The sequence below is a fragment of the Pangasianodon hypophthalmus genome, chromosome 18 (assembly GCF_027358585.1).
Source record: "Pangasianodon hypophthalmus isolate fPanHyp1 chromosome 18, fPanHyp1.pri, whole genome shotgun sequence".
Taxonomy (NCBI): Eukaryota; Metazoa; Chordata; class Actinopteri; order Siluriformes; family Pangasiidae; genus Pangasianodon; species Pangasianodon hypophthalmus.
Genome location: NC_069727.1, coordinates 15,454,256 through 15,479,912, shown reverse-complemented (window position 1 = coordinate 15,479,912; position 25,657 = coordinate 15,454,256). Strand labels below are relative to the sequence as shown.

General features: G+C 40.0%; 1 protein-coding gene across 2 annotated transcripts in view; it reads right to left on the bottom strand.

Moving 5' to 3' along the window:
- The window catches only part of pacsin2 (protein kinase C and casein kinase substrate in neurons 2), a 28,979-nt gene extending 5,884 nt beyond the window's left edge, over positions 1–23,095 (bottom strand). For both annotated transcript variants that reach the window (XM_026923162.3, XM_026923164.3), the window contains exons 1-8: positions 22,938–23,095; positions 9,431–9,503; positions 9,185–9,341; positions 8,553–8,788; positions 7,134–7,286; positions 6,439–6,614; positions 5,167–5,287; positions 1,923–2,041 (exon numbers count right to left, since the gene is read on the bottom strand). In XM_026923162.3, the coding sequence (XP_026778963.2) occupies positions 1,923–2,041; positions 5,167–5,287; positions 6,439–6,614; positions 7,134–7,286; positions 8,553–8,788; positions 9,185–9,341; positions 9,431–9,484 (1,016 nt within the window). In that variant the 5' untranslated portion in view covers positions 9,485–9,503; positions 22,938–23,095. The remainder of the gene's footprint in view (positions 1–1,922; positions 2,042–5,166; positions 5,288–6,438; positions 6,615–7,133; positions 7,287–8,552; positions 8,789–9,184; positions 9,342–9,430; positions 9,504–22,937) is intronic.
- Between the last annotated feature and the right edge of the window lie 2,562 nt (positions 23,096–25,657).

Below are 25,657 nucleotides of genomic sequence, written 5' to 3'. Positions count from 1 at the left end.
AAGAGGACTTACAGTACGCAATACAGCCGCCATGCCGAGCGTCACACTCTGCCTCATTCATATTTCAGACAGTGGTCTGACTCTACTCATACCATCTCTGGACCAACAAACTGTCAGCACAGAAGATCTGCTTCACATACAGTATGAACAGTGTGAACAGACAGTGGCTGTTTGTGTGACAGAGACTCTTAGAATTAGGATAAATCAGTTACTGAAGTTAAACAAACGAACAAGCTGTTGACCATGTATTTTTTTTTTTAACCACATTTCTTCTTTTCTCCCTTTCAATACGCAGCTCTTAACGTTATTCTTGCATTGTTTGACATAACGGTTTATGAGTCACTTTATTGTCATGTGTACCGAAGCACAATGAAATTCTTACTTGCATGTCTTTCCTCAAGTCTACACATAATGCAGACATACTGTATAAATAGCTACAGACAGAATGAAACACTGTTACCACGTAAGAAGCCCGGCATGCTCATGTGAGCCGTTTCAAATCATTTACGTGTTTTCTTGTGGACAGAAATATTTTCAAAAACACTGGTTGTTTGGACCGGAATATTTTTTTTCATTTGAGGTGGCCCAAGTCCAATCTCAGCCTACTAGGTTAAGTAAAGGTTAAACACTCCTGGCATACTTCACATTCTTATAGGTAACTCCCTCTGTGCGCACGCACACGCACACGCACACACACACACACACACACACACACACACACGCACGCACGCACGCACGCACGCACACACGCACGCACACACGCACGCACACACGCACGCACACACACTGCAGACCTATAAGGGGCCGTAAGAAAAAGAGCCAGAAAGAAGTGATCTTCATAAACAGGCATTTTACACTAATCAGCATCTGCTCAACCAATGGCACTACAATTACGAGTGAGTCCAGCAGTATAATTAACAATTAGAGAAAAACATGGCATTTCACAGCAAGCATACAACCTTTGCCTAAGCTGATATATGATGCTAAACTTCCTGTTTCATATTAAATAAATGAGTCATTGCTTCCAGGGAAACACTGGGCATATACTAAACACATCCTGTTCAACTGTCTTTTTAACATACTCATACACTGCAAACATGCTAAGTGTGAAGAGATGTTAAAGGGGAAGTAGGATAATTAAAGAAATATGCATTGCATTTCTCAACTCAATGTGTGATTGTCACAGAATATTTTGACACATTTCCCTATATTGGTAAAAGAACAACAACGGAAAAAAAACCTTGAAAAAAAACAAAAGAAAAACTACAAAAATAAATAATTCAGGTAGTTATTTGTAAATTAAGCTTCAAATGTGTATAAGATGTGCTTTTAGATTTGAATCTAGTTTAAGAAGGAGGGATTAGTGATTATGAGATAACAACACAGACACAAACAGATGGCGTTTCCGCCTCCTGGTGCACGAATAACACTAAGCCTTTTAAAAAGTCTAAGTAAACAATATGATATTTGACGTTATTAGTCCAGGGAAAACTGGCTTAAACTGCATAAGGAACAGCTTGTAAAGAGCAGAATGCCTGTCTCATCCAAAACCTTTACTGTTGAGTATTAACAGCTGGAGTTTTAAATTTGTATTATAGTCATATCATTCAAATGTTTATAGGCAGTGTTCAACAACTGCCATTATGCTTAAACTGTAAAGCAGATTACAACAGTTTGAAAATGCTGGATTTCCCTTTAAGGCCCGATTCCACACGTGACACCTTCACCTGTAAAATTCCTCTCTCAGCTGTGTATCTCTAAACAGGTGACGGTTCTCGGGGCTTCCTAAATTCTGAATTAAACATAGTACATGCTCTGTGTAATCACAGCCATTCACTCACTCTCGTAATTCTGAATATGGATGCAGAGACTCCATGGCAAAGAGGCAATCTTTAAGTGAGGAAGAGGAATATACTGGTTACCTGTTACTGGTTTTGGGTGCTCGTTCTCCTGTTTGACTGATGCCTGTAAGTGTTACTTCATCGCTTGGCTTCTTTTTTTCTCTCCGACTCAGCGACCGATTTAAATCTACAGACCAGTCCTAGTAACACACACAAACACACACACAAACACATAAAATGTCACTAATAAAACAGAAAAGAGGGCCACTGTGTCTGCATACCAGCTAATGTCTCCCAATCAGTACAACTGCATAAACACACACACACACACACACACACACACACACACACACACACACACACACACAAACCAGGGCCCACACAGCGATAAAGCAGCTTAGTAAAGAGTGCAGTACAGCCCAGATGCGAACAGAATATCAGCCAAATGCAAAAGCCACATTCCCCAGCTGCTGTGAGTCCAAACACACGGATGAAATGTTCACCTAACATTGAAAACTGTATTTTGAGAAATATGTCAACTTATGTTATAAGTTTTTGATAGAACAACATGTTCAATTCAAAAGATCACAACACCAGTTATATATAATTCTGCACTAATCCCTTCAATGCTCACTTGGCTGTTTGCATATACTGCCTTCTATTTATAGGTTTATACATGTACCTGGTTGTTTTTCCCAGATTAAATTACAGAATTCATATGCCAGATAAATTCACCTGCTTGATAAGATGAAACATTTTACATATTTCAGATTCTGCTTATTGATTGGTGTATTTGTCAATTCTGTGGATACCAGAAAACTTTTAGAGGATAATGTGACACACGAAAAGGCAGTCTCTGTAAGTAAGTGGCTAAAAGTTTAAATAATTGGCTAAGGTGCAAAAACCACCTACTGCGGTACAATTGGCTTGTAGTTACTCAGTAGTTTGCCAAGAGCACTTCAGAGAGGTTGTTTTCATCACCGTAGCAACCACAGAAAAACCACAGAATCTGAGAAGCATCACATTTATCCCTATTCTGAGAGAGCCTGTTCAAGGTATTTGTCTCAACTTGTTCTCACCTGTTTGTGAGGCAGTTTCACTTTGCTGTTGATTTCCACAGTATGTCCTACCTCGTGTGTGTACTTTTGATTGTCGGTTCACTCTGTACACGTGACACACAGCAGCAGGAAAAAAAAAATGCTTCCTGTGTGTGAGACCACTGCTCAAATGCTGCACACACTGTGACCCATGTGAAGGCACATACTGATTTTGGGAGTTAATTTAAAGCACAGAAGCAATGAAGTGGTGGTGCATTTTTTTTTTTCCAAATGCAAAACAGCTGTCGCAGACTGGAGTCAGTATTAACACATTCATCATTCTACTGTAGACTATCGTACTGTAATGCATGCCAGGTTTACTGATGTTTGAAAGGTCAAAAATGTGACTATTAAGTTGGTTATATAAATATCTGTAAATGCTGTTTATAGGAAATTAAAATCTGAATATAATCGCTTTCGAGGTTAAAACCCCCCAGGAAACATGGGGGCGTGTACACCACACCACACCTATTGTTGCATGACACTTGCAATGAAACCTTATCTGTGTTGTTGAATCAGAACAGATAAACTTACACATACATGTACACACACACACACACACACACACACACACACACACACACACACACACACACACACACGACACTACAAGTCAACATAGCATAAGTAGAGATCGGAAAGAACCCAGAAACCCTTGTGAGAGCAGCATTAAAGTCAGCCATGTCAAACTCACTATAATGGACCTTCTCTTATGGAAACGCGACTGTGATAAGTCCACCTTCCGGATTAGAGCAGAGAGGGAGTGGGTTAGTCAGAAAAATACCAGACTCCCTGGGAATTTAACACCATTTACCAGCAGGTCACATGCAATCTTTAATACAAGTTGTTTCTTGATTAAAGGCCGATCCACATGCTGTGTTGTAAAGCTGGAATAGGAAGCTGCAAGGGCTGTGTGATTATTATTACAATTTTTTTTAATTAAATGAAAAATCACGATTTTTAGACTTTTGACTGTGATGACAATTCCAAATTTCTTCCAGACACCAATTTTATATGCAACAATATGTACATTAATTAAATCCTTACACTGCACCAGATCCTCTATTGTAGCAGACTTTTGCATGACTGATTTACTGGCACATTTGTACTGCAGCGGCTTATATCCTAACAAAAATAACTTTTATTTAGTGCAAATTGTGTCATATGAGGGTGCCATAAATAGTCACGGCAATGTTTCTGTTCTTCTGACCAATAGGGATGAGCCACATGCTGCAGAATATCGGTCTTGATAAACCGACTGTGTAAATTTTATATTCTGAATTTTATATCTTGTATGAAATATTTAAAAATCTTTTATTTATTTATTTTTTTTATTATGAGCAGGCTTTTGGTTCATTTTTCATTAAAATTCTCTCATGGCTTAGTTTTCCAACACGGTTTCTCGCCTTTTCCTTCCAGAGAACTCACGGAACAGCTTGAGGTGTGTACATAAGAGGACATGGTAAAATGTCTATGGTCACTGGCCACAGCAAATACAGGTGAATAGTTGTGCTCTGTGTGCGTGCAAAGCCTGCAGAATTCATGCTGTTCGTGAATCGTATTTGCATTAAGAGATAGCAGTAGGTCAAATTACAACTAAATTATTAAAACTGATCTCCAGAAGCCACTGAAGAATCTTTGCACCGATCACCAGTTGTTATTTAAACTCGTACGGAATAACCCAGTTAGCACAAAAAGAAGCAGAGAGTCAGTGTGTGACACAGCCAGTGCTCCCATGACACTTAAATGATGACTGGATTAGGAGAAGCTATCTGGCACAGACCCATTTCTCCGATATAAAATCTTTATGCTCTGCTGTTTTTCCTTCAGACTATTAAGGATAACAGGTGTTTAAAAAAAAAAAAAGAAAGAAACGAGAGGGAGGAAAAAATTTGATTCCTTATGCACTCAAGAAAAACAGATGCAAATTCTGGCTCAGTGTGCACAACTGGGCAAATCCTGACAGACTGGTTCTCTTTCTTCCTGCAGCTCAACTGGTACAAAAAGATAAAATTACTCTGAACAAAAAGTCCTCTTTCACAGATTGTTAAAAATGGAACAGAGTTTCCTCAAAGTGACTACTACTTAGAGACTTTTTAGGTGTCTCAAACATACTAGTCTGACCAGTTTAGTGCATTTGCTTTAGTGCAATGCTTTTGCTACAGTGTTTTACAGTGTTTTATAGTGTGTGTGTGTGTGTGTGTGTGTGTGTGTGTGTGTGTGTGTACCTCAAACTGAGGCCAGTTCATTGGCATGCCTGGGCCATGGTTGGAACGGAACCATTTCAGATCTTCCTCTGTGTCAGCTGCCTGGATCGTGTCCTCCAATGTCTGATACACATCCTGGAACCTGAGTGATGAAAACCATTCTCTGAGACACCACATAGTGCAACATGTATTGTGTGAGAGTGTAAAAACTACTTTGGAGCAATACTCAGACAGTAGTTCCTGCTGTAACATGAACGATGGGTTAATATTAATGCGCTCATTCTGATATGTTATTGTTTCTATAGTAACAGCTCATACAAAGGGACTTGTATTGCGGACGTGCCACATAATTTAAGACTAACAATCAATGGTTTTATAAAACAAAATGTGTTGTTTAACAAAGTAAAAAGGTATAATGATTGATGTAGTGATGTTTTTTTTAGGAGACATTTATTTAACATTTATGGAAGGAGTCTTGGCTGTAAGCGCTTTGTAACAGTCACAGTGCTTTGCAAAGTTTCTCAGCACAGGACAGTCATCAGGACAGAGGAGTTTACATGCTCCGGTTTCTTGGTAAAAGGACAAGCTGCGTTTTTTGAGAGAGACTGTGAGTGAGTGAGTGAGTGAGTGAGTGAGAGAGAGAGAGAGAGAGAGAGCGCGTTACCCTGCATATCCTGCAGTCCTGTGAACTTTTTCCTCTTTGGTGTGTTCTTAATTAACACCTCTCTTTGCTCTACGGCATAAAATATGTGAAGGTCCAGCTACACAAAATTCTTTACCAACACAGTCCTGATAAGCAGCTAACATGAATGATGACAACAGTTATCTTTTAAATCTTAACCATAAGTGATTAGTTCAAAGGCTACACATTGATAAACATCAGTCTGAAGTGGTTATGTTGTGTTTGACAGTGGCACTTGTTCACTCTGTCTGCCAGCTGAAGATCCTTGCTGTATTCTGGTATTGCATCTTGTCAGCATACCTTGATGTGACACAAGGTAGTAAACAAACTACGACAAACGACGACCATGACAATGGTGTAAAGTTTTGAAAAGAAAGTACCTGTTTGTCTGCATTTCTATCTTTATCCTACTCCGCAGAGACTAATATGCTTGGGAGAAGAGTTAAAGTTAACACTGGGAACCTGTGGGCCAGGGATTGTTCAGCCCTGACCTGCCCTTTAATGTACTATATGCCTTTATGCTCCAGGTCCATGCAGCATCTGTGTATGAAGACGAACACATTATTATACGTAAAGTGTAAAGCTGGCCTAAAGCCGTTCTTATCTCTTACTTGTGATTGGTAGAGAGGTCAAGGTGCTGTTTGACATCCAGTAGGAGCTCTTTGAAGAAGCGCAGTCGCTTGTCCTCAAACTGCTGCCACTGTTCAAACACCTGCTCCATGTTCTCCATGTACTGAGGTGTTACCTTATCCAGCTCTTCCAGGGCCTTCACATAACGCTCCTTAGTCTGAAGCACAAAGCAAACACGTTCAAACCGGTACATTACATAATGCCTTCTATTCCTATTCTTCACATACATAGCAAAGTGAATAATAGGCATTATATCAGCCAATATTAACCAAAAACTACTCCAACTAATTGGAGTCTCTCCTGTGGCTGAATCTTAAACGGTTACTTAAGTTCTACAATGTGCCTAAGAAGTGTAAAATTTAGCATCTGCCTGTAAACCAACAAAAAACATTTAAGATACCTTTATGCTATTATCTCCTCAGGAAACTATTTGCTTGATATTTCGCCTTACAAATGCACAGTGTAGTGCAATTAGTAATATTCGCTTTATGTGTTATGTTTATAAAGCTAAGTGCGTTCAAATATTAAATCTTTACACTAATTAAGTTTTGAATGCAACAAAATTTGGCAGCCCAAGTTTGCTCATTTTTGTGCTTAAACTAACTGCATTGTAAATAAGGACACATTCCACCTGATTGTCTTAAATACACATTTGCAGACATATACACACACACACCTTCTGTACATCCTGTTGGCACTTCTCTACTTTGTCTTGGAGCTTTTTCTGGGCCTCTGGATTGTTGTTCTCCATCTTGCTGTTGTTCTCCCTGCTGGTGGCCAACTTCTCTTCCTTGCAGGCTGTGTGGTAGGCCTTCTTCATCGTGTCCACCTGAAGAAACAGGCACAGGGTGCTCATTAAAACAAATAACACTCTAAAAATGTGTCTTCTTCTGTGCTTTTGCACTGACTCACTGGTGTATATCAAAAGGTAACAGTAAGTTTATATACAGTAGTGTCTGCTGGAATGACCAGAACTATGTTACAGTCTGATAGCACAAGGGGACTCATGAAGTCACTACCTGTAAATCAGTAAATAAAAACCCACAGATATAACAAATAACTAAAGAGGGTTACACAAACCATTTCAATCAGTGAAAACACAGTTAAAGCTAATGCAGAATGAAACAAATACTCAGATGTTATGCAACTTGGGAGTGTGTCTTGAGAAGTTTATCTCCTGCGAGGATACATACAGAGGATACTCCACTCTTGCTCAACATTTGAATAGCTAGGAAGCCCATGCTTTCGGACACTGGAGTTGAACAAACCTCCCAGACTCTGAGTGTAGACACTCCATCCATCATTAAGCTATAAGGAGTTTCTGCAATGCGCTTTGCTCTCATTTAAATCAGCTATTTTAGCTGAGCCACCAGCTTATCCACACGAGTATATTTTGAAAATAGGCAAGTGCTTAAATACTGTAATAATGATAAACATTTATTATTTTGCACATTTACTGTGCCAATTTATTTACCTTCATTGTTGAAAGTGTAGGGTAAAAAACACTGAGTGGCTGTTAACTGAAGTGTAGTTTGGTGCGCTCTGAAAACATCCTGAAATAGATTTTTACTTTAACTATAGAAAAGAGATCTAGTCAGCTAGTCAACAAGTAGTCAGCTACATTTTTGAATTACTAGTTGACTAGCGAATTGTTCAATCCCTACGTTATAAGGAAAAAAATATGCCCCTAATGTCACTGGTTCTTAGTTTTATACTAGCTGCATGAGAGAACATGCACTTTTGTAGTGGAAAAGCAGTGCGTGTTTCCAGTTTAGGTACAAGCAACCTGTCTGTAAATAAATAAATTTAAAAAAAATCAGTGGTTCCCTAAATCCTACTGAAAGCTAATGGAGCAATACAAAACATAACCTGTTAACACATTTGTGTGATATCTGCTTCACTAACCATGCAGTCAGTCACAGGGAGATAAGGACTGAACAAACAACACAGGAATGTGAGCGAGTACCTTTATTAAGAGCCAAAAATGTCTTAGAAAATGCTTTTAAAATGTGAAGTCTTTTGTAATTTTTAACAGGCAAGTCAAACTTTCCCACTTCTGGGAAAACAACATTCTGTTGGTCTGGTTGTGTCGTACCTCTTTAAGTTTCTTGGCCCAAGGTTTTTGAGCTTTGCGATACCCATCTTCGGCCTCTTTGGTTTCCTTGAACCCGCCGATCATCTGCTTGTGGTAGGCATCCTTCTGCCAGTTTTTCACTTTTTCAAAGTCCTCAGCCATGAGAACACCCTTCATCTCCATGTGGAGATCACTGACCTTCTCGGCTTCTGTCATGAGGGCGCACCAGGCCCGCTCCACCGTCCCGTACTGAGGCCCTGCAATACAACAGCACATCACACAAATCAGCCCAACCTGAGCATTCAGCTTTAACTATGAGCTGCACTCCCAGCCTCGAAGGCTCTAATCAGCAACACAAGGATTCAGGGTAGGCTGAGAGGAAAAAACAGTTTGTTGCCAAGATTCATTTTCCCCACCACAATGAAGTAAACAGATCAATTCAGGACGTTCTATAACAAGGATAATGTGTAGAACAAGAACAATGCTACCAATATAGAGGTCAATGACACCAAATGCAGAAGAATAATGCAGCATTAAGTAATCTGGAAAACAGCTTCTACAAAAACACAAACAACCAAGGGAGTGGCTAGGACAGTAATGGCTTTCTGCCTGGAATGTTCTAGCCATTCCTTACAGCTCCACAAGATCCTCACCTTTGTCTATCAGTTGTCTCCAGCGCTTGGCCCATTCAGTCAACTGCTGTGCGTATGCCTTCTCAATGCGAGCTCGCTCATGAATACAGTTCATCAAGTCATTACACAGACGATTCCCATCATCCACCCGCTTTACAGCCCGTTTGTAATTCCCAACCTGGGCCACAGAGAAAGAGACGAAAATAACTGTCATGTCAACCGTCTAACTGCAATGAACAGTGTGATGTGCATGTGAGTGTTTATTACCTCCCAAAAACTGTCACTGGAGACGTCAATCAAAGAGTCAGCGTAATCAGACATGGCAGCTTTCTTTGATTATCTGAAAAAGAAACAAACATTATATCATGTTTGTGCATATTTGCATTTTGACATCATGTCTCTGTTTTCAAGTTCAAGTTCAAGGTTCTTTATTTGTCAATGCCACCATATGTGCATACATACAGAGGAATCGAAATACCGTTTCTCTTCTCTCTTATCAAGTGTTTACAGTCAGTGCAGTCAGTGCAGTATAGAACAGATTTTGTGTGAAGCTAACAGCAGTGTACTTGTAATAAATAGATATAAATAAACAGTGAAAAATATATTGTAAACATCTGAATGAATATACATCTGAGTAAATGTAAACAGTGAATTCTGTTTATATACAATATACTCCCAAAGGTGCAAATATACATGCAATAAATGAGTTTTGATTTTGAGTTTTGATTGAAGAACAGGAGCATTATGGATTGAACACTTTAGCTGCTGATATTTTTGACTCAAAACTATGCACTAGGCTAAAATATCCGTGACTGTCATATCCATGCTGGCCTGGAAAATGTTAGCGATTTCACGCAAATCATTCTGGGATTTGTCAATGTGAAATTCTTTTCAAAACGTTCTGTTAAAATACTGTTCATATTCAAATACTATGACATTATATTTAAAGAAGGATTACTTACTATGCAATAATCCACCAGATCCTTAAGATTCATTCATATAATGTACTGTTAGGTGGTTTCATTTCAGGCTTTCCTAAGTGCTTATAGGAAAATCAAATAAAATATACACAAAGTAAACCAGTGCTTCTCAAAATTAATTTTTTTTTTATTCAGTTACCACTGTGGAAATCACAACCCACTGTTATCGAAATTACTATATTTATCATTTACATTTACAGCATTTAATCCAGAGTGACTTAGAAGTGCGTTAAAAAAACAAACAAACAAAAAAAACAAATAGGCTATAGTCTATGAACACCATAAGACTAAATTCCTGTTACAAAAGAGTTAATGTGTGAGTTAGTCCAGCAAAGAAGACAGTACAAAGCGTTTTTTTAAATAAGCTATGTAGATTCACAGATATTATTGAGTTTGTCTGGTCACAATTGAAAGGGTTTAATCCAAACCTCTATGAATAACAGACTTGAAGTGTTCTTGAGTGTATTGTTTGCATCAGGGGTTCTCAAAAGGTTTTGTAGTCAGGAATCCATTTAACTGTAAAATAAATCCCTCAGTACAGATTTAGTTCATGAACATTATCTAAATGTGTGCAATAATATTTTATCTCTTAATTAGAGCCATAAAGAGTTCTATTTCTAAACTTCATGGCTCTAATTAAGAGATAAAATATTATTGCACACATTTAGATAAGGTTCATGAACTAAATCTGTACTGAGGAATTTATTTAACCGTTAAATGAGTTCCTGACTACAAACCTTCAAGAACTGCTGATGCAAACATTACACTCTTTTTGAGTATATTGTTTGCATCAGGAGTTCTTGAAGGTTTGCATGTAGAAAAGTAAATAACTATGCAGTGAGACATGGCTATAGTTTGCTCAGCCTTTGCTGTCCTTGAAATGTCAGACAATGTTACTGAGAGCTACAGACTCATCAGCATTTGTCGGGTAGTATTTCACAGTAGCTGAGAGGTGTGCTGCCAAAACCGGAGTACAAATGAGAAGGATGAGGAAATCTGCTCCTAACATTTCACTTGAGAGTGCAACAGTGACACAGTCATGCGAACATGAAGACGCATCACTCACTGACTTAATGCGAGACATTTTTTCCTGAGGAAGTGATGAAAAATCCTGCCATTCTTACAGCACCGCCTGCCCCTTCAACGCTGATTTACACAACACACACACACACACACGCATACACGCACACACACATGCAATTTCCTGCACACCCGCTGATGAACCTTATCAGAGTAGCAGCAGGAAAATTCATACTTTCCACGATTTTACTTCTAAAGCAGTATTACACAAAGCCAGGTATAAGACGAGAAGCAAGTGGAAAAAAAAGTGTAAGAAGGAAAGATTTTTTACGCAAGTCAGTCACGTGGGCTCAGTGTGTTTACAGGCTTAGAAACCATCACCATAACATGACCCTGAGGCAGGGCAGTCTTCACACATACACTGACACACACCCCCAACTCAACCACAAAGTTTTATGTAAATATCCTGGAAAACGGGCCCTAGAGACCAGTTGTTTTGCGACAATCGTACGAGAGGTTCAACCAAACTGAGAAAATTTCTAGCCTATAAGCCCACAATATTAACGTGCCCTTTCAGCTACAATTAGAAAACGGAAATGAGGCTGAAATTAAGCAGATTGAACGGGGAAGAGGATGTCTTTTGGGATGATAAAGCAAAGCATGTGACGTTCTTAGAAAAAAGAAAAAAAAAATCTGGAACTGACTCTCATCACTGAAGCAACATTACCGAAATATGTAATCAGAACTAAACTTACAGCAGCTTACATTTCCGAGAAAGAATAAAGACTTGTGTGAGACAGCACGTATTCCCTGGAAGCCTGTGAGCCTGATACCAGATGCACTAACTCAGCTGTAGGTATAATAACACCTATATACACACAAACACACACACACACAGAGGTTTGTAAGTCAGAGCACACCCTTCAGGAAGCTTTTCCATTGCTTGGACGAGAACTGCAATGGAACACTGCTGACAGAGACTCCTCTGTCACACTCATTCACCTTCATTCAAGCACCATTTCCTCTCTGCCTCAGACACTCTCTGTCATCCTAAGCAGTGTCAGCTCCCAGCAGGGCTGTCCCCGACTGAGCCTTTTCACACCCATTAGTCTTTTACTTAATTTGGTGTGGCTTGTTTTCACAATGCACATACCAAAAAGGAAGGGGGAAGAAAGAAAAAAACAAACCAAAAAAAAAAAAAAAAAAACGGGGCATGTAGGCGGTCTCGAGGCTGAAAATATTTAAGTTAAAAATATACCTTATAAGCATATACACTTAAAATTCTTTGATTAATTTCTTATAAATACATTGATGGAAAAAAGGAAATAAACCTTAGACAAGTGCTCATATAAATCACTGAAATCTACCAAGCACTGAGAACACTCTTAATAAATGAGTAAAAAAATATATATATAAAGTATATATAAAAACTAGCTTAAAATATTCTTAAAGCATTTGCTGCATTTATTACTATTTCAGTTATTCAGATATACTGAATTACATTTCTGCAGCACTTTACCTCTGTCCTCTGGCTCAGTTCCTTCCTTACAGGGCATTTTATCAGCTCATATCTACAAAAAATGTGGCCTGCAACCCAAAAATCCAGCACTTTCTATTCTGCAGCTGAGGCAATTCAGGGTCAAATCTTTTTCAAACTGCAATCATGCTGGAGTTCATATGGAACCGGACCGAGACCAATTTGCTCAGATGGTTGCTTTGGTCAGCCACAGAGTATAATCGTCGTATGCTGTGTAAAAGCACCTTCAGGCAATCATATAAAACATTTACTCAGTCATTCCTAAAAAAAGAAGAAAAAAAAAAACTCACTCTTAGGGTGCTTTCCACCTTTTAGTTTGGTTTAGTCTCACACTGTACAAACCCAAAAAAAAAAAAGAAAAGAAAAGAAAGAAAGTAAAAAAAGGAAACTGGGGACTTAAGTGTACTCAAAAAAATAAAACGGTAAACCAGCTTTTGCTAGGTGTGCTGAAGATCTCTGAAAATCACCCGAGCATTGAGAACACAGAGCTGGTATTAAATAAACGAGGAGATACTTATATAAATAACTAGCTTAAAACATTTTGTGCATTGCAATCAGCATTTAATTTCTCTTTTTGTTTGTGTTGGACTAGATCACAGCATATTTCTGCAGTTCTACAGCCCAGTCCTTTGGATCAGTTTACACCTTGCAGCACAGCAGAGCTGCCACCAATGCTGACAAGAAAATCCAATAGGCAATGAGACTAACACAAAATTTTACCCAAGACGCTAGCATACGGAGCTCCTGAGTGGCGCCACAGAAAAGCAGTGACCCAATCAACGGAAGATCACGAGTTCGCATCCCGAAGATGCCACAGCCAAACTGTCTGTGAGAGAGGGAAGGCAGGTCAATCACAGCGACACTGGGAAATTGTGTGTGTCTGTGAGCTTATGTATGTGGCAGAAAGCAGGTAGCGTGTTCCTCCAGGTGTTTTATGCTGCCTTAAGACATAACATGAGCAACAGATGAAAAGGTTGATGTAGGCTTCATGTGTCTCAGAGGAAGCTTCATGTGTCTCAGATGGCAGCCTTCACCATCCCTGGTTGGTAGCTGTTGTATGGTAGGTGGGAAGTGGCAAATTGAGGAAAAAATCCCCAAAAACCCCCCAAAAAAAACAACCACCTAACCCATAGAATACGTCTAGAATGGCTATGTTGGGACGGTCACATGCTAACTGCAAAAAATGATAAACCATAAAACATTTGTTGAAATGCAACCACCAGAAATGTTTCGATTTATAAGCAACCAAGGGGTGTGAGGCATTTGTTTCGGATTTCTCTACTATGCTCACTGGGTGAGTGAACTATTAATTACTTCTTCGGTTTGAAAGAGAGTCCTGCCTGTTTGCTGTACTTCACTGATCTGTGCATTAATTGTGCTTGCTGGTGGTAGCAGTAATTTTAAGAATATGTGAGGTGAACTGTCCTCTTGACTCAACATGAATGATTCCTGCAACGTTCTTCTCACACTTTGCTAAACGTGTTTTTTTTTATTATTTATTTATTGTTGATGTAGCTGTAGTTGGCATGAGCATGAACAGTTATTGCTTTACCATGTGGTATCTACGTTGATGTGGTTCTGGGGCTTTTGGTTTGGACTTCAGGAAACCAATGTGGGTTCTCTACACACAGCTGAGTTTATATTTCTGGCTACACCCACTGATTCACTTGAAAAACAAATCATTTAATGCAGAATAAAAATACATGCAAATAATTAACTGACAAAAATCTTTGCTGATCAAGAGTGTTATGAACAATTAGTCACATTGTCATCTAAATGGAAGCTTAGTCATAGTGTTCAGCGTTTCTCCATCTGGTGTTTGCTCACACTCTCTTCTCAGAATATATGTAATATATTTAATTATATATGACAAGATAAAATGGGTAAGCCTGGTCAGTGTGCATGTGCAGATCAATGTTAGCTCAGTGCTGGTCTATTGCCGCTTCGGAATTAGTACCCAGAATATTGCGTGCACTCACACACACACACACACACACACACACACACACACACACACACACACACCACAAATAGCCTGGTTATTAAAGGTGATCATATATTTATCACAGTCAGGAGTTCCCCTTATAGCAAAAAAAAAGCACAGTAGTGGAACCAGGTCTTCTCGTGGGAGAAAGACTGATGATTATGAGTGTGTGTCTGCTTTGGCTGATTCATCACCTCTCTTCGTAATATTATCTCGAATCAGCAGCTTCTTGAAGTTCCCTCCTACTGAACACAAACACACATTTGCATCCTTGGCAACAAGCAACAGTGCCACATAGTTACAAAAACACTGTAGCAGATCCAAAAAACACCAGCTACATTTTACACAAGACTGCACGTGACAGGGTGCAATGAAGATATTATTTAATCCCAACACTTCCATCTAAAGTGGCTGATTTTGTTTTGGTAATATTGACACAGTATTCAATATTTTACTGCAAATCTTTCTTTGGATCAACAATGAAATCTCTAGGATTATTTATTAACAGAGCAGGTCAGTCTTGGAATTTGCCAGGAAGGACAAACCAGGTGTTTCTATGTCACTCTCATACCTATGATATGCACGGTGATGGAAAAACGTAAACAACCCTTCAAAATTCACAAAGATTAACCAAGCATGGAGAACACGGACCCAACCCTAAATAACCAGCTTAAAACATTTTGTGTATCACATCTTTTTGTCGATCTAAATATCCAGAACGTGTTACAGTTCTTTCCTTTCGCTCAGTTTAGCGCCTCAGATTTAAAACCGGACCAAAACACCTCACTCAGATGGTTTGGACTGGTAATTGTTTGGGACCTGAGTTTGCTTACTGTGTTCTCACCTGTCCAAATGAACCGCACTGAGGAGGAAAACATGCCAGGGTTCCAATTAGATGGGCTAAAAGCTGCATAGGTGAAAGCACCCTAGGTATCAATAGCTATGCTTACATTATTGCAGAATAATAATCTGTTAATAATATGAATGACAGCTCAAGGGGAATAGATATTGTCACGGATACACCTTATTCACTGCGCTCATAAAGTTTAGGCTGCATGTAAACCAGGGATGCTCATTACGTCAATCGCGATCGACCAGTCAATCTCAAGACAACCACTGGTCGATCTTCTTAATAGGTCAATGTAGAACTCCGGTGTGTGAGTGTGCGGAGGAAGACTCGGGAGACAGGAGGAATTTTTGCTGAGCTCCGGGCTCTCGTTTATTCAGTCCGCGCTTTTCAGCGCACTTTCAAATACTCAACAAACCCAAAACAACTCAACCGAAACACTCAACCGACTCACAGCTTTTGCTCCGTCAAATTGTCTCCGTCAAGTGTGCGTGCATGCATGTGTTCGTTCGTGTGCGTCTCGCAAGCTCTGCCAGCTATATTGCATTCTCTCTAATAAGACACAGGTGAGAATCATCACGCGTTACCTGCCGGTTCTACCCGCCTCCTCTCCGTCCACCTCTGACACTTGACCCCGCCCCCACTAATGTATGTTATTTTTGCAATTTCTTTGAATGAAAATTGATTGCATAACATTATTTAAATGAAAACAAATCTTTTCTCTTAATTTCTCAAACTCCAAATTTAGAGTGTACAGGTATATATTACATGGTGGATCTTACCATAATAATATGAAAAAGTAGATCTCTTGTCATAGAAGTGTGAGCACCCGCGACGTAAACATAACTACTGATACCTAATCTGATGAATGAAAAATGCTATTCAGTATCAGTTCTTCACTGTAACTGACAAGCACACAGGCCACGCCTCCTTTACTGGGCACAGAGAGATTTGTTTTGATTCACTTGTGATTGTTTTCTGACTTTTGCCCAGCACACGCTGTTTTAAATCAGTGCAGCCATATCACAAATACTAAGCCTGAAGCACTGATCAGATCAGAATCAGTAAAACTTTACACTGCTAGACTCCAAAATGGAGAATCATTCTCGCCTGTGCATTTAAGCCAACTCACAGAAGGGGTGGACAAATCATAAACTCATTAGCTAGTCCACTGGGCAAGTAAAAGCTCCACCCCTGTTGCAGACTGGCAGGCAAAACACAGCAGCACCGGTGCAGTTTGTTCATTACATAAGAGTAAAAAAAGAACTGAGGTGTACCTGTTAAACCAGGTCAAACCATTTGGAGGTCGTAACTGAAACTGTACGTAACACAGTACTGAACATACACTCACTGAGCACTTTATTAGGAACACTACACTAATACTGGGTAGGGCCTCCCTTTGCTCTCAAAACAGCCTCAATTCTTCATGGCTTGGATTCCACAAACATTCCTTTGAGATTCTGGTCCATCTTGACATATTGCGTCAGGCAATTCCTACAGATTTTTCTGGTGCGTTTTCATGCTGCGAATCTCCCATTCTACCAAATCCCAAATGTGTTCTACTGGATTCGGATCCGGTGACTGGGAAGGCCAGGGATCTCACTGTTAAGTTCATGAAACCAGTTTGAGATGACTTTTGCTTTGTGACATGGTGCATTATCATGCTGGAGGGAGCCATTACAAGATGGTAAAACTCAAATAGGCTGAGGCATTCAAGCGATGATTGATTAGTATTAACTGGCCCAAAGTGTGCCAAGAAAACATTCCCCACACCATTACACCACCTCCACCAGCCTGGACTGTTGACACAAGGCAGGTTGGGTTCATGGATTCATGCTGTAGGTGCCAAACTCTGACCCTGTCATCTGTGAGCCTCAGCAGAAATCGAGATTCATCAGACCAGGCTACGTTTTTTCCAGACTTCAACTATCCAGTTTTGGTGAGCCTGTGCCCACTGCAGCCTCAACTATCTGTTCTTGGCTGAAAGAAGTGGAACTTGATGTGGTCTTCTGCTGTTGTAGCTCATCCACCTCAAGTTTCGATGTGTTGTGCATTCTGAGATGCTTTTCTGCTCACCACAACTGTACCGAGTGGTTATCTGCGTTACTGTAACCTTTCTATCAGCTCCAACCAGTCTTGACATTTTCTGTTGACCTCTCTCAAGGCGTATCCGTCTGCAGAACTGCTGCTCGCTGGATGTTTTTCTTTATTGCACCATTCTGAGTAAACTCTAAAGACAGCTGTGTGTGAAAATCCCAGGAGATCAGCAATTATAGAAACACTCACACCAGCCCGTCTGGCACCAACAATCATGCCATGGATAAAATCACTGAGATCTCACTTTTCCCCCATTCTGATTGGTTGATCTGAAGCTGTATCTGCATGGTTTTATGCATTACACTACTGTCACATGATTGGCTGATTAGATAATTGCATGAACGAGTAGGTGTACAGGTGGTCCTAATAAAGAACAGAAATATATATCAAATCTAGTAAATATGTATGACTTGTACAGACATGTCCCTCAGAAAAACACCCATACAGGACACTCTGATACAATTACTACAGTCTACAGACACCACTATTTATCATAGTCTTTTACTGACAAGAATGAGAAGGACTCAAGAAGGCCCAACACCCAATAAGCCTCATTATAAGTACTCATTATGCAGCAGGATTCTTAAGAAATTACCACATGGAAAGCAAACATAGGCCCCTACATAGAGTGCTCAATCATGTGAGCACTGTTTAAAAGACCTGAGGGCGAAGGCACTCTGATAAGCACTGAAGTCACAGAGACTCATGATTAATGCAAGTTCTCTGTGTGCTACAACTCAAACCCGTATAAAGTGCAGATTCCACACACACACTCTACGATTTCATTTATCACATAGACATACTCCACATTCTGAGATCTGGTTTATGCTTTAGGGCCTCTGCGTAGAAATCAGAGTGGCTCAGACATTATCACAAAGTCATGCATATCATACGTTACATTCCTCCAAAGAAGAAAAAGTGCATGCAGCTACACTGGTGCGTGAAGAATACCTGAGAGAGGTTGTGCGACTTTTCACCAGAAAAAGCACCAAGCACTGCCAAAGTGTCATCATTGAGCACAGAAAAACTGCACAAAAAGTCAAACTACTGGCTCTGATAATTGTTTCACATTAGAATTCCTAATTCGCTCCATCACAAACACATTTGCCTATGAGTAAAGAGCTTGGAAACGCTGAATATCTGCGGTAATCAAATTTCAGTGTGAGTCAACCGGAAGCAGGCAAACAAATAGGTAGTAATGTCAATGAGAAGAGCTAAGCTAAATCCATGACAATGATTCACAGCCACCCAGATATTTAACATTGTTCAAAACTTCAACACACCAATAATTTTGTTCCAGTATTTTATTGCGCAAGATACTGATTTCAGAAAAACTTTTCCCAATATCAACCTGCACTATCCATCACACGTATAACAGCACTATATCTATATCTGAGCACTTCTTGCATAATGCTTGTAAAGTCAATAACAAAACGCAACAGGGCGCTCCCATGAGGTGACCTCTCAACATTTTTTTACCTTATTGGGAAATTTCTCCTCCGTTCCTGTGGAGACACAAGTCGGCCAAGGTTCATTGACCCGGCACGACCTCTCATTAAGTCCCTCGTGCAATTCTGAGCGAGCGTCCCTTGCGCAGCTGTACTGCCAGCTACACGCAGATGACCTTTGTGAGAACATCATCAGACATTTCTGCACAACAACTATTCAGCCTGTGCTACAAATATTCCCTTGGGTTTCCGTCAGCACCTCAGCTGCTGCAGCTGCCACAGTGCAGAACCAAAGTAACAGACTGTACAGTTTGCTTGGTTCATGATGACACAGACTGTTAACTCATGTCATCATTATAAAGTAGTCAGATAATCTTCCCCAATTACAAAGTTTCCAAATAACACACACACACACACACACACACACACACACACCATCCATAATCATTCCACTGTCTACACGTCTGGTAACAGAGGGATGGTAGATGGAAGCATATTTGGGTATATAATGAAATAATAGCCAGATGGATGATAATTACATTATTGATTCACAACTCCAGTCCAGGAGACGAACTGACTGATACGTTTCAAACTTCCCTAACTTCGATGCAGCTCATCACTAAGCTCTACCTGATGGAATGAGGGTAGCCGTGTGATAGATGATAGATGATGGAATGAGGGTAGCCGTGTGATTGATGACGGAATGACGGTATCTGTGTGATTGATTATAGATGATGGAATGACGATAGCTGTGTTATTGATGACGGAATGACGATAGCTGTGTTATTGATGACGGAATGACGATAGCTGTGTTATTGATGACGGAATGACGATAGCTGTGTTATTGATGACGGAATGACAGTAGCTGTGTTATTGATGATGGAATAACGATAGCTGTGTTATTGATGACGGAATAACGGTAGCTGTGTTATTGATGACGGAATGACGATAGCTGTGTTATTGATGACGGAATGACGATAGCTGTGTTATTGATGACGGAATGACGATAGCTGTGTTATTGATGACAGAATGACAGTAGCTGTGTTATTGATGACAGAATAACGATAGCTGTGTTATTGATGACGGAATGACGAATGCTGTGTTATTGATGACGGAATGACGAATGCTGTGTTATTGATGATGGAATAACGGTAGCTGTGTTATTGATGACAGAATGACAGTAGCTGTGTTATTGATGACAGAATAACGATAGCTGTGTTATTGATGACGGAATAACGGTAGCTGTGTTATTGATGACAGAATGACAGTAGCTGTGTTATTGATGATGGAATGACAGTAGCTGTGTTATTGATGACAGAATGACAGTAGCTGTGTTATTGATGATGGAATAACGATAGCTGTGTTATTGATGATGGAATAACGGTAGCTGTGTTATTGATGATGGAATGACAGTAGCTGTGTTATTGATGACGGAATGACGGTAGCTGTGTTATTGATGATGGAATGACGGTAGCTGTGTTATTGATGACAGAATGACAGTAGCTGTGTTATTGATGATGGAATAACGGTATCTGTGCGATTGATTATAGATGATGGAATGACGGTAGCTGTGTTATGGATGATAGATGATGGAATGACGGTAGCTGTGTGATGGATGATAGATGATGGAATGACGGTAGCTGTGTGATGGATGATAGATGACGGAATGACGGTAGTTGTGTGACGGATGACGGATGACGAAATGACGGTAGCTGTGTGATGGATGACGGTAGCTGTGTGATGGATGACGGTAGCTGTGTGATGGATGACGGTAGCTGTGTGATGGATGACGGTAGCTGTGTGATGGATGACGGTAGCTGTGTGATGGATGATGAAATGACGGTAGCTGTGTGACTGATGATAGATGACAAAATGACGGTAGCTGTGTGATGGATGACGGAAGCTGTGTGATGGATGACGGTAGCTGTGTGATGGATGATGAAATGACGGTAGCTGTGTGACTGATGATAGATGACAAAATGACGGTAGCTGTGTGATGGATGACGGAAGCTGTGTGATGGATGACGGAAGCTGTGTGATGGATGACGGAAGCTGTGTGATGGATGACGGAAGCTGTGTGATGGATGACGGAAGCTGTGTGATGGATGACGGAAGCTGTGTGATGGATGACGGATGACGAAATGACAGTAGCTGTGTGACTGATGATAGATGACGGGGTAAAGGTATGCCTGTGAGGACAGATCTGTCATTCTCTCATCTCTTCAGCATTCTAGTACTGAAGGAAAGACTAAGACGTCATAATGAAGGGACACACTATAAATAACAAAGAGGGGAAAAGTTGTACATCATCACGGCTCTGGGCTTTTCCAGCTTACTTCCTGATTCCCCATAAACTCTGAGCCTTATGCTTTTATGCTCAACAAAAGCAGGAACCACTGTGGCACAAGGGTGCTTTCACTTCTTCTTAACACATATCGCTGAGATGTAAAATGCTTTTTAATCACAGTAGCACCAAACCCTAAACTATTTGTATTGAATGCTTCTGCTCAAGGTCACACTTTATCGGAGTCAAGATTAACACAAGTTAACAAATATAGGCTTAGACTGTATGTCCATTTTTAGTAATGACAGCTGTTTAACATCCTTCAAGGTTATGTTAGCACTGCAGTGTGTACACTACTCCAGGCTGAGCTAAAGTGTTTTAAAAAGACAAAATTCAAATTCAGATTCAAATTTTATGTCACACAACCATACGCAGTACGACGTGTGGTGAATTTTTTTTTTCACGACTGTCCGTGACATAAAATAGAATTTCCATAGAGTTAGAAAATGGGAAAGCATTAAAAGAAAAGGTATAAAAAATATAATGTGAGGATTTAAAGATGGTGGCAGCAACAGTCTGATAAAGTGCCGTTGTTTTGTGCAATATAATGCTGTACAAATTCTATCATTAATATAAACTCAGGCTTAAATCAACAACCTGAGCACCTTTCAGACAGTTTAAATACAGGTTATCCAATTAAAGATGTATTTAGAAAGAGGTGTATACTCCTTGGAAAAATCTATTGTTAAGGAAGGTTTGACAGCAGACCCATGTCTGGTCTGAAACGCCTCAATACTCCCTTTACAAGTGCACTACATGAGGTGTAAAGTAAAGCCTAAAATAGTGCACTTTGTGTCCAGCAGGGGGTGATTTGGTATTAACCCATGAAGAAATTGCCTTTCTAACTGCCCCGCCTTTCTAATGCTGGTTTAGTCAGCTATCGAAACACAAAACATGCTGTCTAATATCCGGAAAACCCCACAAAAATAAAAAGGAAAAGGAAAAGAATTGAAATTTCACACATTACTTGTAAATAAATAAAAAGCTTAGCTAAGTCACAGAGGAACAGGATACACAGTGGTGCAATGACAACACTGTTCACACTGTTCACACTTCAAAACCAAGCATGGTTTCTAAATTTAACACACATTTGGTTAAATAGTTACAGCTCGTGTATGAAGCTCAGTTTGATTTTTATGTACCTGAAGAGTTTTATTTAAATAAACCTCTAGCTAAATATGGACTAGTTAGCTAGGGCACTTCTCCAGCCAGCCCAAACATGACATGTACTGCCATGTTAAAACATTTTCCAAGTTTTTACCCTGTCCTTTATCCTGTAATTAGCGGTCATATCGCTAAAATAACATTCATATCAACTTTAAACAGCCAACCTGGTTGTTAGAAAAAAAAGTTAGCAGGTATTTTCACACAGAAAAACCGTTTAATCACGTAGCTTGAGGCAGCTAAGCAGGCTAGCGACTAACGTTAGCTGGCTATTCACAGCTATTCACAATAAATTTCAAGACAAAAACAGTCCCAGACACACTATAAAACGTGGTTTTAGACATCTGTTTTACCTTGGTCGAATCTGAAGGAGAAATTGTGCAGAAATAAGGAGAGTTGTTAGTTTTGTCGTACACCTCTGCCACTGGTTTTCTTCATAGCCGCTCCATAGCCAAATGCCTGCAGAGGCAGCAGGAGGATCTACTGATGACTCGCGACTCGCGAATCGATTCCTTTTGAATGACTCCTTTTTTTAAGGAAGTCGGGAGAATCGATTCACAACCACGAACGAATCCAATTTTTGTCAAATGCTGCACTTTTTAAAATTATTGTACATTATGATCTGTTATTACACTGCATAACGCAGAGGTCTAGGACTAGGAACCTACAGATTATTATTCCTGCATATTGTTCTTGGTGCTTGAGGAAATGAATCAAAAATGGCTAGTGTAGTTTCTGTATGTAGGGGAAAGTCTGGAAGCCATAGGCGGAGGTAGCAATCTCCCACCTCTGGCATTAGAGAAACCTGAAAGTGCCCTGGTTATAGGAGACTCTATCTTAAGGCACGTAAAATTAGCTAGGCCTTTAGGGACACCAGCAGCACTAGTCAGGTTTATACCAGGAGCCAGGGTGCTGGACATAGCAGGTAATCTTATGGTCATAGGCAAGCATGGGTTCTCAAGATAGTTATTCATGTAGGAGCTAATGATATATGCCTTGGACAGTCAGAGGTTACTAAGAGTAACATTGTAGAGGTATGTGAATTAGCAAAGGCAAAGACCGAAGCTGTAGTATGCTCTGGCCCCATCCCGATGCAGCGTGGCGATGTCGTTTACAGCAGGTTATGGTCGCTGAAGTACTGGATGTTCAGGTGGTACTCCGAAAACAATGTGGGCTTTATAGATAATAGGAGTAGTTTTGAGGGCAAGGCTGGCCTGTTAAGGTGGGACAGTGCTGCTCTCATTTCGTGTAGCATACCGCATAGTTTCAGAACAGGCCTAGTTATTCGGTGACAATCCAGAGCCAAGGCCACGGAGCAGACAAGCAGGCTAAACCGACCGTCTGCTAGCTGCACTGAGTCGTCACTCAGGTTCCAACATATTGAGACTCGGTCTGTTACCCTGAATACTAACATTCAGAATAAATATAGAAAATATAGTCACATTTCTGCAGTCTGAAGCTATCTCAGATCATTATTTCATCTCATTTAAAATGTGTCTTAATCATAATATATGCACCTTGCCACGCTACTGCGTCAAAGGTACGTTCACCTCAACAACTGCACAGAGTTTTACCAGTAATCTCCCAGTTACCGACTATGATTGTATTACCATCTGATCCCGAAGAACTTGACCAGGCAACTGAATGCTTAGAATCCGCTACATGCTAGATAAAGTAGCTCCACTTAAAAGAAAAATAATTAGAGAGAAAAAGCTAGCACCCTAGTATAACGATCACACACACACACCTTTAAACAGACGTCAACTGGCCACTGGCAAAATTAGAATGTAAATGGTGTCAAACCAGGCGAGAGACCAAACTAATTTCACTAATTTACTCATCAAAATCACCAACTTGTCTACTAGATCCCTTACCTATGTGCTTCCTCAAACAGATAATTCCAGAATCAATCGAAACTCTTCTAAAAATAAGTTTTCCCTTAAAAGATTTAGGTACATAGCCATTCCCTGGCTATGTACCTAAATCTTTTAAACTAGCAGTTATCAAACCCCTGACTAAAAAAACTGACCTCAACCCCTGTCAATCGGCCAATATCAAACCTCCCCCTTATCGCCAAGATCCTAGAAAAGGTTGCAGCACAGCATTTATGCTCATACCTACATAGGAATAACATTCATGAAATGTATCAGTCAGGATTTAGGCCTCATCATAGCACAGAGACAGCACTGGTTAAAGTAGTAAATGACCTACTACTGGCCTCTGATCAGGGTTGTGTCTCCTTGCTTGTGTTGCTTGACCTTAGTCCAGTTTTTGACACCATTGATCATGCTATTCTCTTTGATAGACTAGAAAATGCAGGCGTTAAGGGAACGGCCCTCTCCTGGCTCAGGTCTTATTTGACTGATGGTTATCAGTTTGTAAATGTAAATGGTGACTTCTCTACGCATACTAAGGTAAAGTTTGGTGTTCCACAAGGCTCTGTTTTAGGCCCACTGCTCTTTTCTTTATATGTGGATATATACTGGATTTCTAGCTTTTGTCCCTGATCTGGGATAGGCTAGTTACGAACTACAAGGAGCAGTAGATACGTTTGGATGATCAAGGCTTTGTGTAGCTCTGTACAGATTTCACCTGAGCTCAGGAACAGACCAGGGACCTTGGAGCTGTGAGGTGGCAACACTACCCACTGCACCATGCTGCTGCCCACTAAGTGTATGTGATCTATCTATCTATCTATCTATCTATCTATCTATCTATCTATCTATCTATCTATAAAGTCTTAGGCATATGCAAAGAAATGCTGCAGAGCAAAGACGCCTTCAAAAATAATGAAACTAAATGTTTCTATATTAAAAAAACTATAAAGAGCAGTAAACAGTAATTAATGGAACAAAGTCACGATCCTTCCCTTTTAAAAAAAATAGTAGTCTCAGGTACAGTGTGTGCAGTTTTATAAGGAAATGAGCTGTAAGTGTTACTGAGCATCTTGCAGAAGCAGCCACAGTTCTTCTGGAGACTTTGACTGTCGACTCGCTTCTTATTTTTGCAGCAAAACCCAGCAGCCTTCATTATGTTTTTGTCTGAAAAGTGTCTCTTATGTAATCTGCTGCTT